This window comes from Populus trichocarpa, chromosome 10, assembly GCF_000002775.5.
Source record: "Populus trichocarpa isolate Nisqually-1 chromosome 10, P.trichocarpa_v4.1, whole genome shotgun sequence".
Lineage (NCBI taxonomy): Eukaryota > Viridiplantae > Streptophyta > Magnoliopsida > Malpighiales > Salicaceae > Populus > Populus trichocarpa.
The window spans coordinates 588,398-602,878 of NC_037294.2; the positions used below are offsets into that span (position 1 = coordinate 588,398).

The 14,481-nt window shown below is 32.8% G+C and overlaps 1 protein-coding gene and 1 long non-coding RNA gene across 3 annotated transcripts; one reads left to right on the top strand and one right to left on the bottom strand.

The window, feature by feature from the left end:
* The first annotated feature begins 2,883 nt into the window (after positions 1 to 2,883).
* On the top strand, positions 2,884 to 4,767 carry LOC112328925 (uncharacterized). Of its 2 annotated transcripts, XR_002984265.2 has the most exons (3): positions 2,884 to 3,243; positions 3,487 to 3,555; positions 4,034 to 4,767. It is a non-coding gene; the product is annotated as an uncharacterized LOC112328925 (long non-coding RNA). The 2 variants fall into 2 exon arrangements; XR_008060278.1 differs by having other exon boundaries at positions 3,487 to 4,767.
* A 229-nt stretch (positions 4,768 to 4,996) lies between these two features.
* On the bottom strand, positions 4,997 to 13,611 carry LOC7477221 (uncharacterized). Its single transcript, XM_002315452.4, has 4 exons — positions 12,542 to 13,611; positions 6,252 to 6,373; positions 5,766 to 5,935; positions 4,997 to 5,095 (listed from the first exon to the last, which is right to left on the bottom strand). Exons 1-4 carry the CDS (start codon positions 13,609 to 13,611, stop codon positions 4,997 to 4,999), a joined length of 1,461 nt encoding a protein of 486 aa, XP_002315488.4.
* Positions 13,612 to 14,481: the final 870 nt, after the last annotated feature.

Consider the following 14,481-nt stretch of genomic DNA (forward strand, 5'->3'; position numbering starts at 1 on the left):
TATACAGCAATAAAACATTTTAGGACCAAATTTGATATAATAAATAAATAACATGATATTTTTGAATTTTTTGCAACTTCTTTAAAGTACATTCTGTCTAAAATAAAATATTTTCCTGAAAACCAAGCTAATTTTTCTTTTGGCTGGAAAGTGTTTGATGTTAACCAACTTTCCTGATAGTACAAACATAGAAAAATTTAGAAAGTGGTTGTTCAGAAACCACTTTCCATAAATGTAAATGGGGGTGCTTTTTAATAAATATAAAATATTATTTTTTAAAAAACATTGGTTGACACATGCAATGCCTCCATGTTATTCGAGCAGCGAGTGAGGAGGTGTTCGGCAACCAAAAGATAGCTTTCGAGGTGCTTGGCGGCCTTACCATTCATTGGCAGCGCGTGTGACATACAGACCTCCAATTTAGTGCTAACAACCTTTTCTTTTTCCCTTCCTTTATCTCTCTTCTTTTATTTTCACACCTAAACCTTTAAATTTTCAAAGAAATCCTTCAATTTATTTTTGTCTTCAGATTTGGTCAATGTTTTTTTATTTATATTTGTTTTGCTTTGAATTCTTTTTCTTGATATAATTTATTTTTTAATTTCATTCCTCGATATTTGATTTCATTTCATTCTTATATCAAATTTAATCGTTATTCTTTTGATTGCTATTTATTTTACTTTGGTAAAGTTTTTAGATTTAAATATTTTTTTTATTTCATCTTTCAACATTAAATTGATTGTGAATTAAGCTTTCTTTGTTGAACCCGAGTCTTGAATTTTACGGGTTGCAGGTTTAAAAAACCAACTTAGGTTTAAGAGATTCATCCGAATTTTCTTGCTTTTTTTTATTTCTTTTCTTTATGCTTATGTTTTTTCAAGTTTATCCTTCAACATTTATTTATTTCTTAAATGTTATCTCTATTTTTTATAACTCTTCAATTTATCCATATTTAATCCAACCAGAGGTCAATTAAAAATCAATCAAGGCCAATCGAGAAGAGAATAATAGAAAGAAGAAGAAAGACACATATTGTTTAACCAGGTTAACTCATTGTAGTCAAGTCCATTGTCTAGACTGTAAATTTCACGTGTTAACTTGGGTTAGTATAATGTGTCACTATATTTTCACTTCCCTCTTTAATTTTTTTTTTACGATTTGATTCTTTGATGGTCTGTTGTATTACATTTAAGCTAAAGCTAGGTAAAGGTTAAAAAAACAATGTGATTTTTTTTAAAACAAGATCACTGACTAGTTCGCTCTTGAATCATTAAGTCAAGCAACACTGAATTTTTTTTTTTTGTATTTATTAATACATATAGTAGTTGATTAATTTAATTTGATCACTAATTAAGTTTTTTATTCTTATTTTAAATATTTTATCATATACAAGAAAATAACGATGCTTACATTTTTTTTTATACAATAATTGTGTTTTAATTGGATCCACGTTGAAGGCTCCGTTTGGGAACGCGGTTAAAACGGCGTTCCCTCAAATTTTATTTTATTTTTTGCTATTTTTTTATGTTTTTAAATCGTTTTAATGTGCTAATTTCAAAAATAATTGTTTAAAAATAAAAAAATATATATTATTTTGATTAAGAGTGTTCAAAACAACCGATCAACCAAGAAAACCAAAGAAAAATTAACCGAAAAAACCTAACCGAGATAAAAAACTGATTAAACCGATTTTTAAAACCATAAATTTTAATAGGTCCGGTTCGGTTTTGGTTTTAGTTATAAAACCGACAAACCGAACAGGACCAACCAAAAAATCATAAAAAACCCGCTAGCAGCCAAGGAGTATAAATAGTTAATTAACCTAACCCTACCTAACATAACCCCCCCTCTCCCCTGCCTTCACAAACTCTCATTCCCTCACAAAAAGTCGCCGTCTATGGCAAAGACTGCAGTGCAAACCAACTCTCCACCTCAAAAATCATTCTTCTCTTCCCTTTCAAGTTTTCAACTACAGGCAGTGGTTGTATTCGAGGCTCTTGCATTTGGGTGGCAAGCTATTAAGATGGCTTTTAAACCCTTCCTCGACAAGGCTCTTTCCGTCATGGACAAGTCTGATCTTGCTCGAGTTCCTGATGGTGATGATGATTTTGCTGATCGCCAGGAGAAGGGCTCCCTCTCTGAATCTGATGTTTTTTTCTCTGATGAGAACCCAACAGTTGCTTGATGATGATGTCTATGATTTTTGAATACTAGTTGTTTGGTTAAATTTATATATAAAAAAGGGCTAGGGGTAGAAATCGGAGATCAGTATCCAATGGTGTTAGTTATAGTCTTATGAGGGTTTAGTTGCCAGGGATTTGAATGGGTTTTTGGTTCTACCATGTTGAAGTTCTTAACCTCCTCTTGAAATCAATCGACGACAAGATTTAGAGGTTTGCTTTTCTCTTTTTTTTCCTCTACCGTTTGTTAATTTACAAGCTGATTTAGGAGAGGTCTCCTTTATTGATGGAATGATTAGATTTTCTGTTTTTTTGCTATAAAACCGAATTTAACCGAACCGAACCGGTTCGGTTTGAATTTTCAAAAGTTCAAGTTACTCGGTGCGGTTGGTTTTTGTGGTTCAAACCGAACCGAACCGAACCATGAACATACTTAATTTTGATATATTTCTAAATAAAAATCACTTTAAACTACCATTTTTTTTGGATTCGAGGAAACCCCACCCTCCGGAAAGTGCATTTTGTGGGCCCAGGTGAGCGAGTAAAACCCCTGCTATCTCAGGCTCTTACAAGAAGTGCACGACCTGACTCGAACTCGAGACTTGCTGTGCAGATCTCAAACCCTTTGCTATTACACTACGCCTCTTAAAAACACTTTAAACTACCATCACTATCACGATAAACTCTAAAACGAGCACGAGACCTGGATATGGATTAAAGATGAAAGGATGAATACATGATATATGTCGTCTTATTCCAACTAACTATTTTCTCCATAAAAATAAAAAATCCCCCATGAGTGGACAAGACTAGAGGAAAAGGGGGATACCGTGTCGAAGAAGACAAGGATGAAAAGAGAGAGAGACCGGATCTAGCGTCGCTGAGGATGGACGACTGATGTTGATGCTTATTTCGCAGGCAGATATGAGACGCATCGAGACTAGTGTGAGAAAAATCATGAGAGAAGACCTCCAAAGTCGAAGAAGTCATTTCGTCACAAGTTCTCTCCTTTCCCTCTAATTTTTTCCCTAATTTGTTCGAATCAGTGATTTTCTTTCGTTCTGTAAGGAATCTGCCTTTTTTTTTAAAAAAAATATCATTTATGTATCATTGTTGAAGGAAATATAAATTCTATGGTTGACTGTGGGACTGATTTTGAATGCCATGTAGTTGTGGTTTTTACAGTCAAGAACTCTCATTTAATGGGGTTCCAATAATTGTTTGCTCATCATGTTTAATTATGAAGCTTTGAGCTTGAAAGTCATGTTAATGGGGACAATACTTTTTGTTGCTTTTTGACATCCAGGTTTACTTAGGGAAGTGACTGGTCTTTCTATTTGGCTAATTTGATTTGGCTTTGGATTGTCAATTGCTGGTATGACTACGTACGTTGTAGTTAGTTCTTTCTTGCTGGTGTTTCTTTTCCTGTTTTCCACACGATTTTCCCTTTTTAAGCTGTTGCTTGTTGGCATGGCCATATTGCTGGTATGACTACGTTGTAGTTAGTTCTTTCTTGCTGGTGTTTCTTTTCCTGTTTTCCATACGATTTTCCCTTTGTAAGCTGTGGCATGGCCATATTGCTGGTATTGCTGGTATGACTAAGTTGTAGCTAGTTCTTTCTTGCTGGTGTCTCTTTTCCTGTTTTCCATACGATTTTCCCTTTTTAAGCTGTGGCATGGCCATATTGCTGGTATGACTACGTTGTAGCTAGTTCTTTCTTGCTGGTGTTTCTTTTCCTGTTTTCCATACGATTTTCCCTTTCTAAAAGCTGTTGCTTGTTGGCATGGCCATGTTGCTGCTGCTATGGTTTTCTTGCTGTGGCTGCTTTTTTTTCAAATGATTTGCTTGAGTAGCAAATGCATAACTTGGAAGAGTGAAGGTGGAACTTGAGCAGAAAAATAATAGGGGCTTGCAAATACAAAGGAAAAGCTTAGCATGGTCGTGACCAAGGGGGAGAAATTGGTTCAGCCACAGGATTCACCAAGGCACGCTCTAGCTGAGAAAACAAGCGGGCTTGAGAAACGTGTGGATGAATTGCAACAGCATGAATATCCCATATTGTGTTAAGTTAGTGTTTTGGAATGCAGAGCAAACCATCTTTCTAAAAATTTTGATTTTTTTTTTAAAATAATTTTTTTTATATTTTTAAATTGTTTTGATATACTGATATTAAAAATAAATTTTTAAAGATAAATAAATTTTATTTTAATGCATTTCTAAGCGAAAAATACTTTAAACCGCTATCACAATCCCAAACATGCCTTTAATATACAAATGTAATTGGTTACTTACTGTTTAAGCGTGTGATACAAATTGTATTTTAAAATGATTTTTTATTTGAAAATATATTAAAATAATATTTTTTTATTTTTAAAATTTATTTTTGATATTAATATATCAAAATGATAAAAAAATCATTTAAAAAATTAATTTAAAAAAAATTAAATTTTTTTAAAAACATAATTCAATCATATTCCCAAACACATTCTTAGAATTAGATGCATTCTACTTATAAGATTTTGTGTATCAAATAAGTTCAAGCCGAATAGAAACTATAAATTTATCTAAAGGACTTTAGTTTAATACATCCTTAGTTGTTTTTAGCTTCACCACCTCTCCCCTATTTTGTTCAAGTTCGAGATTACATTAGAGAGGTGGGATATCCAAGATCAATCCCTGATAAATTGGTGAGAAGTGTTTTGGTTTCATTTGGAGAATGTATCAATCTGAGACTGCATTTGATAATTAGGGATCTAAGATCAACCTTTGGTGAATTGGTGAGAGACCCTTGGGCGTCACCTGTAAAATATGTTAGTCTAAGACTGTACAAGAGAATGAAGGGATTTGAGATTAACCCCTGGTGAGGTGAGAGGCCTTTTGGCATCACCTAAAGAATGTGTCAGTCTGAGACTAGACTGGAGAATGAAGGATTCAAGATAAACCCCTGGTGAATTGGTGAGAAGTCATTTGATATCACTTGGAGAATGTGCCATTGAAATAGGAAGATCTCATACCTACCCCTTAGAGATTATGAGGCTATTTTTCTAGAGAGGCTAATTCAATCTCCTTCAAGGAGAGTGGTGCTATTACATTAGATAGATCAAGTCAACCCCTTCATTGAAAAGTGTTTAGAAGCCCCCACTAGAGATCTATAGTTGGGAAATGCATATCATAGATGCATTATTTTCATTTTAGAAATAAACTTAAATTCCTATTGAGGATTATGCATCTTAAGGTGATCTGAGTGATATGTATAAGGAAGGTTCTTAGGAGGAACATGTTTTAGAGGTGGAGCCAATGTGTTTGTTGTGACTGCCCTGATAACTTTGAATGAGTGATCCTTAGGATACACCGAATAACCATGGGTTGATCCCTTATGGTTCTTCCTTGAGCTTTTATTGTTATTAGGAGAATGATTTCACTTAGAAGGTCTTCATGCTGGTTATTCTTGTAAAAACAAGGAGGCCCATGTCGTAGCAAACTAGCCTCTTTCACCAATATATGATTTTTCATAACTTACTTCATCTTGAGCAAGCTTATGTTTAGTAAGGCATAAAGTTTTCTCTAGATAGCATGTCTCCTTACCCCTTTTATCAAATCCTCTAAAGCTAATGGCTCAAGTAATTCTTCTATATTGAGCATCTTCTCATTGAACCTCTTCAAATATGCCCGTATAGACTCACCCTCTTGTTGGGTAACACCAAATAGTTTCATGGAGGTTTTCATGGCGAGTATGATGGTGCTGAAATGTGCCCCTAGATCAGCACAAAGGTCACTAAAACCATCAATGAAGCTTGGCTTCAAATTATTGTATTATGCACATGTAGACCCTTTGAAGGTTATAAGAAGGATTTTGCACATTGAGTCACCATCCTGGATGACCAACTCCAAGCTACCATGTACATTTTGTACATGCTCCCTCGGGTCGGTCAAGCCATCATCTTGTCCAGACTTATTTTTGTGGAAATCTAGTCCTTAGGGAGTTGAGTGTTCAATATTTGTTTGGAAAACGGAGAACCTTTCCACTGATGTGGTCTGTAATTATTCTCACGATTATGCTCATGTATAAACCTTTTTTTAGTCCTTCGTCTGTTCGGTTCTTGGGAGCCCGAGGAGTTTGACATGGAACGATGGTTACAGTAACTGGTGTCCATCTCACAGTAGCTAGAAGGAGGACGTTTGGAGTACCAACTCTGTACATGGGTATCATAATGGCATGAGTGACCCTTTGATGGACTCTCAAGAATGTCATTAGGTTTAGTCTCTTTTAGGTAGTGTAATCATCTACAAGTTCCTGGTGTGGTCAGTGGTCGTGGTGCTGCGGTGATGTGTGTTGTTAAGGGTGTGAAGACTTGTTAGGGTGGCAAGGTCTGATTTTTCCCTTGGATTGCTAACACGATCTGAATAAGAAGTTGCACATGAATGGTAAGTGGTTGAAGGTCTGATTGGGTAGAAGTGTTTGTGGCAACGAGTAGATTTTTCTTGCATCTTGACTCAGGTATGTCTTGGTTGTATGCTATGGAATGACCTAGAAATGTCAAAAATAAGTTTTAGAAACTAATGGTTTTTTTATCAGTTTTCAACAAACAACGCAGATTGATGAGTCCTAAAATCCAAGATGTTTAGGAATAAGATTGATGTGTTGGATAAATGGTTAATTTCTTCGTTTAAGCAATCCAATCCATTCTCCCTATGTAAACCCCAGGTGTCAATTCAGTGTAAAATTAAAGAAATATTTTAAATTGGATAAACAAAATAAAATGAATGATGTATGAATTTTGATATATAGGACTGTTATATATATATATATATATATATATATATTAAGGGTAAGGATACGAAAATTTATCTGAAATCATCGCTTTTAATGTTGGTTAAGAAATGTAAACCCGATACAACTCAGGAGTTCCATAAAGATTTCAAAGGAAGTGTATAAGGAAATTAAACAAATAAATTATGAAAATTGGGAGTTTGATGTTTGTAGCAAGGAAAGGGATATGGACCTTTAAAATTCAAAAAAAAAAAATGGTTAGCAAATAAATATTTTAAATAGAAGTGCAAAAAATGCCCAAAAAAAGTTCTAAATGTAAATTAAATTTAAACGAAAGTGATTTAGGAGGAAAGAGAGGTACTATGGTATAAATTAATGAATTTTGATATCGCCTGTTGAAAATCGATATTAAAAATATACCGGAACGGGAGAAATAATACCCGATAACTATAAAATTTACTATATGAAACAACATAGTGGGAATTTGACAAATTGTTGCCTATATAAGGCTTGTTGTGGCCGAACATGGAGAATAGAGAAGGAAGAGAGGGAAAACTCTATTTTGTTTGAAAATTCTTGAGAAAAACAAGGAAAAAGAAGAGAGTTAGTGATACTAAAGGATTTAGGCAACAAAATCATTTAGATTTAAAGTGTTTTGAGAGAAGAAATTTGGAAATGGAATGAGGTGAAAGTGGTGGCAACAACAAGCAAGGAAGAAGAGGTGAAAATCTTTGATTGGTTAGCAATTGGAACCTAGATTACTCTTTGGTAATTGAATTGTTAAATTTCCATTGAATTTTTCATCATATTGAGATTAGGGTTCATGATGAATTTTAGAGGAAATGAGAAATTGAATTGAATTGATGTTTGTGACATAGAATAGGGTTGAAATGAGTCAAAATAACAAGTAATTTTGAAAGAAAATTTATAGCTCTTTACTAAGTGTGTGGCTGACCATTGATGTACGAAGAAAAAGGGTGTTTATTTGAATATTTGACTTGACGATGTGTGATTATATGAATTAAAATGATGATAAATGCATGAAGGAATAACAATGAAGATGTTAGAGAGGGTTGAGAAGAATGTTGATTGACTAGTCACTGAAATTGGGCAAACAAATTCTTAGAATGTGTTTTTAGCATCATTGTAGTGTATATAACATGGTAAGGAATTGGTTTGAATGAGGATAAGTTAAATTGGTGATGTGTGAATGTTTACGGAATTGTTGACGAAACTGAACAGTTTCATCTCTTGATCTTCCAGAGGGAATTCGAGCATGTAAATAAGGGAATTTAGACTAGGTTTATCATATAAATTATAGATTTGGATGTTAGCTATTCAAGGAAGTTGACCATGCTTAATTTGAAGTTTTAAAACTCTAGTTATGGGTTAATAACCGGGAGGGGATCATGATAGACCCTACTAGACAGTTGGCTATCTTCTCGATAACGGGTAGTTTTGAGGGCTTTAGGAGTAGAATTGGGTTCTTCTCTCTTAGTAGACTTATATCACTGTATCTTAGCTTTCCAAGGGATTAAGCCACGCCTTAAACCGAACTATATAGTGTTAGTTATGGACAAAACACAAAACATTGTTCGAATGAAGAATTACATCGATTGTAATGTTGGTTTGCATTTTTGTTAAAGAACTTAAGGAAAAAGATTTAATGGAACATCATATGTAAATTTAAAGAAATAAGGATAATAACGAATGAGATGATTAAAATGAATTGTATAGATTTTTTATTAGAAGGAATAAATGCACGTGAGTAATGACATTGTATGCCTGTTAATGCAAGGGGAGCCACAAGACCCAGATAGCAACCGGGGACTACCAGTCAAGCTTTTATAGCAAGCAGGTGCCCAACACCTAAGGTTTCTTTTATTTCCTACCATTTTAAATTTGCTAAGTATATAAGTGATTTGAACTTGGTGATATATATATATATATATATATATATATATATATATATATATATATATATATATATATATATATATATATGATTTAAATCTAGTAGTCTATATTTATGTGATCGGTATGAATAGAATGTTATGATGACATTGATTTACTATCCCGGAAATTGAGGTAGCTAATGGTAGCAATGAGGTTCTATTGGTACAAGCATTCTTTTAATTGATTAGTCGATCCCGGGTAATTGGGTGACTAATGATGTTAATAAAGATTACTAACATCAGTATGGTTACTCCCAGTTAAGGGATAAAGATAAATTGATTAATTATTCCGGGTCGAAAATAGTTAATGATATCAATGGTCGCATTGGTATCGACAACTATTTCTGGTGTGATTAGCCATTCCGGGTAAGGAGGTTAATGATATCAAGGGTTCTTGACATTGACAACTTAGATGGTAAACCAGATATGGATAAGAATTTATTAACTATTCCGGGTTAGGAATAATTAATGATATTAATTGATCATATTGATATCAGCACTTGAATAAAATTGTTTTCTTTTATGAAATTTAATTTTGTAATAATATTGAATAAGATGTGTTGTGTTGATGATGATGAGTTTGGTTGAGATCCATGATGATTGGATCGAGTTGTGAAATGATATAGGAAGTGTAAATTTAGTATTGTCGATAACTTAGGACCTCCCGGTATTGGGGAGACTCCGTTGAAATTTCGATGGATTTTTTTAAAAAAACTCTCCTGAAATTTCAAGTTAATTGTTGTGCGTTGTCCCAGAAATTGGAACTGTTACACCCTAGTTAAGGTATCTGGTGGCTTGATATGGAAAGCCTAGGTGGTTGGTAGCTGGTATCAGGTAGGGCCTGATAAGCCAAGGTGGTTGGTTCTTGGTTCTTGCAAAAGGTCCCTTTTGATAGATGTTGGGATTCTTCGATGTTTAAGATACCAAGGGACTCATGTGGGGTCTTTAAAAAAATTCCCAAGAGAGTGTTGGGCTTGTGTTATGGCGTGCACAACGTCGAATGACGAATTTGCCTCCTTGATTGATAGGGTTTTGAATGTGTTGGGATAAATCATAAAATTATGATTTTTAGAAGTCGCCACCTAGTATTATCATCATTAAAAAACCTAATGGTCTGTGAGAGTTTAGGTAATGGGATTAGTTGTGCATGGGGAAGACGTATCACCCCCAGTACACCCTACTTATGGTAAGCTGCATTGTTGATTGATTTTTTTTTCCAAGTCCTGTTTGTATTCATTGGTTCATCTAAGGTTCAAGAAAGTTTCTCCTTAATAAAAAGGTTTCTATTTTATCATACTAAAACTTAATCGTTCTAAAGTCCACATTTTAATGGTGCATTTATTTCTATTTTGTATCCTTAATATCTGAGGATATACTTTACAGTATAATTTTATACTTTCAAATGTTAAAGTTTACAATTAATTCCTAACATTTTATTTTTGTTAATTCATTTAATTTAATACCGGGAATATATCTTACGTTGTAAAATTCACAACCCAAATATTAATTAAACAAATTAGTTTTTATGATATTTTTAAAATTTTGATCAAATTCTAATAGATAATTATAAACTAGCAATGATACTCATTGATTGATTTTTTTTTTGTGTTTTTGAAGTATGATAAAAAAATAATTTTATTTTTTTATAAAATACACATGGATTGTTTTTTGAACTTGGCTGTATGCACACAAATAAAAAATAAAAACATGCTTTTGTGTTTTTTAAATACTGAATTTTTTTATTTTCTGAAATTTTGAATAAAAACAGGTATATTTAATATCGGGTCAGTATCTTATAGTATAAGTCTACAATCCAAATACTAAATGAAATGGTTAAAAAAAATGTGAGGGAACCATAAATAATTTTAAAATAGTCTCTGAATTTCTTTTTAAAATTTTTAAAAATCATTTGGGATTTATTTAAAAAAATATCAAAAAAATAGATAAACAAGATTTGAAAATTTTTAAAGGACACATTTACCAAACAAATCTTAAGTACCCCAAAAATGTATTTTTCTTTGACAAATTTCTGTCAAGTCAATGGTCTTAAATATTTCAAAGACTTAGCCCAGCCACGTGGGCTGGACTCTCTAGCTGAAACTAAAACCAACACAAACTAGGGATTCAACAAAATCATATGTTAAGATCTAAGCCCAAACAAAACATTCATAAGCCCATAAAACACCTATTTAAGTGGGTTTCAGCAAAATCATAACCTAAGAAACTTATCAAGCTAGGGCCCAAGGTTAAACTTATCTACACCAACCCATTACTATAGCAAGAAGGAAACATTTGTTGGACATAACTCTTCAACGTGAAGGTTGTCGAAATGGTTGGGGATGGATTGAAGTAGTGGCAGAGCCACATAGGGATAAAAGGGGGCAATTGCCCCTTTAACTTTTTTTTTTAATTAAAATATTAATATATTAGTTTAGGGAATTGTTACTGCAGGGAAGGAAAAAGGAAAGTTGTTATTGTTTATAATTGTTGACTTATATATTAATATAATATAATATATACACAGCTCATTCCACAAATTTTTTCCTTTTTTCCTTTTGTTTCTATATCAAATCAATGGTACCGGCTTAAAAATATGGAATCCCCTGACTAACAAAGAGTATTTTTTTGTTCCCTGTCTTTGCTACTTTGTTCTTTTCATGAGCTGCTGTTCTCTGCCTCTCTCGTATGCAAATTTCTCATCAGGTAAATTTTCTTTATTTTTTCTATTTATTTCATTGTTTAATTTTAATTTTATTCTTTTATAATTAGTTATTAAACATATTAGGGTTTATGATAATTTACGGGTTTTGATATGAATATGTTCAAAATAAATGTTTAAATATACTAATTTAATCAATTAAATGTTTCTTTTCTTATTATAAAGGAATAAATTAATATCCATGCAAAACCACTATTCTTGACATCTCTTGCATTGACAGAGTAGTTTATTGAATTTAATATTTTCACATGACTTGTTTGTAAGTAAAATATCAAGTAGAAAACATGTTTTTCAAGAATTGTTTCTCTTACACGTACACTAGGCATTGCTCCTCAATTAAATATCTAAAAATGATTAAGTATAATTTAATCAACATACTTATTATATGCATATAGATATGAATTGAAATGGGTTTTGATTTTGATGAATTGATGTGTATTTTGCTATGAATTTCATATGGAAGATTTAGAATTATTGTGTAACTCGGAACAGAGAACAGAAGCAGTCATTTTAACAGATATTATGGAATCTTTTAATTTTGTGTTCATGCTTCATTGTTTGAGAAGGATACTAGAAGTTACTAACGAGTTCTCACAAGCATTACAAAGAAAAGATCAAGACATAGAAAATGCTATGAGTTTATTGAAAACATCAAAGGAACGATTCAAAATGATGAGAGAGAATGATTGGGAATCTTTACTGGAAGAAGTGTCATCTTTTTGCATCAGACATGATATTGATATTATTAACAATGAGGGGGTAAATTATTAACAAATACTATATTATGTAGATATGCATTAGAAATCAATTCAAAACATATATACTAATTCATATCAAGTAAAATTAATTTAAAATACTTTTAAACTGAAAAAACTTACATTATAATTGTTCTCTTCGAGTTTTCATATTTTGAAACCGCTTCATAATAGCTTCAATATCAATCTTATCGAAGATATCTTTCTCAATGTATACAACCAAACTATCATTCATCCACTTATCTCCCATCCTATTTCGCAATCTACTCTTGACAATATGCGTAGCAGAAAAAACTCTCTCCACTACAGCAGTTGCAACTGGTAGAAGTAATGACAATTTGATAAGCATATATACTAATGGAAATATCAAATTCTTCTTTGTTTTTATCATTTTCTCTACAAGACTAGCAATACCTTTAATACCAGAGAACTCACCACCACCACATCGATTAATAATATACGTATCAAGTTGGTCACTAAGTACCACAAGATCCACTATAGAGAATTCACTAGGATAAAAAAGAGCAAGGCAAATAAGCTTTTCTTTGTTGAAAGCAGAGAAAGAGTCACTTGGGTTTAAACATGCCACACAAAGAAGTAACTTTGTACTCGTCTCAGTAAAACAATCATCCAACTCAGTAAGCTGCATGTCAATGATATTGTTAAACAATTCATAACGGAAATGGTGTAGGTTTGTAATCCCTTGAGATTTTCGCATTGAACGCCCACGAAGCTTGTACTCATCATCCATGTTTAGAATATCAATATCATGTCTGATGCAAAAAGATGACACTTCTTCCAGTAAAGATTCCCAATCATTCTCTCTCATCATTTTGAATCGTTCCTTTGATGTTTTCAATAAACTCATAGCATTTTCTATGTCTTGATCTTTTCTTTGTAATGCTTGTGAGAACTCGTTAGTAACTTCTAGTATCCTTCTCAAACAATGAAGCATGAACACAAAATTAAAAGATTCCATAATATCTGTTAAAACGACTGCTTCTGTTCTCTGTTCTGAGTTCATCCCATCCTCCCTTATAATCTCAAGCACATCAAGAACTGATGAAAACATTGCAAGTAGATGAATAATTGTAACATAGTGGGAGCCCCAACGGGTATCACCATACCTTCTAAGAGAAGTTTCTTGATTCAAGCCTCGTCCATTAGAAATTTCTTTATTTTCAAGTCCTTCAATAATTCTAGCATATTGTTTTTCTCTAATCACCTCCATCCTTTTTCATGATGCTCCAACTATGTTTATAATGCCAGAAATAAAATTGAAGACATCTCTAACTTCATTATGCTTCTTTATAACAGCCACAAGAGTCAATTGAAGTTTGTGAGCAAAACAATGTACACAATATGCATTTGGATTGCTATTTAGAATAAGTGCTTTCAAGCCATTGAATTCACCTCACATGTTACTAGCTCCATCATATCCCTGACCACGCAATCTTGATATGCTTAGCCTATGTTTAGAAAACAAAGCTTCAATAGCTGTCTTGAGTGAACTAGCAGTTGCATCTCGCACATGTTGAATGCCAAAAAAACGTTCAATTATATGTCCATTGTTGTCTACATATCATACAACAACTACCATTTGTTCCTTGATTGATATGTCAAGTGACTCATCAATTAAAATTGAAAATAATGAGTCACCTAGATCTTTGATAATCACATTTGTAATCTCCTCTGCAGCAGCTTGAGTAATGTCTTTTTGAATATCTGGAGAAGTCAATTTGTTATGTCTAGGAGCTTCACTGAAAGTAACTCTTTTAATAGCTTTATTATTTCTGGAAAGGAAATGCAAGAGCTCTAGATAATTTCCTTGTTGCTTGAACATTCACATTCATCATGGCCACGAAATGGAAGTCTTTGGTGCAACAAAAAACGATCACACTCTATTGAAGCATTCAATCGAGTTCGATAATCACTTTGACTCTTTACTGTCTGATCAGATAACAAAGTCATGATACTTTGTTTTTCATTCATCAAATTCTCACATTTTATCCGAGCTGCATTGTGACTACTATTAGACTTTCCAATATGAAGATCAAATCTTTCCTTTTTTTTCCAATTTGAAAACCCATCACCCACAAAC

Excerpts from the sequence above, each read along its gene's own strand:
- LOC7477221 (XM_002315452.4), bottom strand. The coding sequence starts at position 13,611 with ATGGAGGTGATTAGAGAAAAACAATATGCTAGAATTATTGAAGGACTT. Across the intron at positions 5,936-6,251 it reads AGACGAAGGACTAAAAAAAG|GGGCACATTTCAGCACCATC; the intron begins GTTTATACATGA and ends GTGCTGATCTAG. Across the intron at positions 5,096-5,765 it reads TAGAGGATTTGATAAAAGGG|TCTAGTCTCAGACTGACACA; the intron begins GTAAGGAGACAT and ends TTCATTCTCCAG.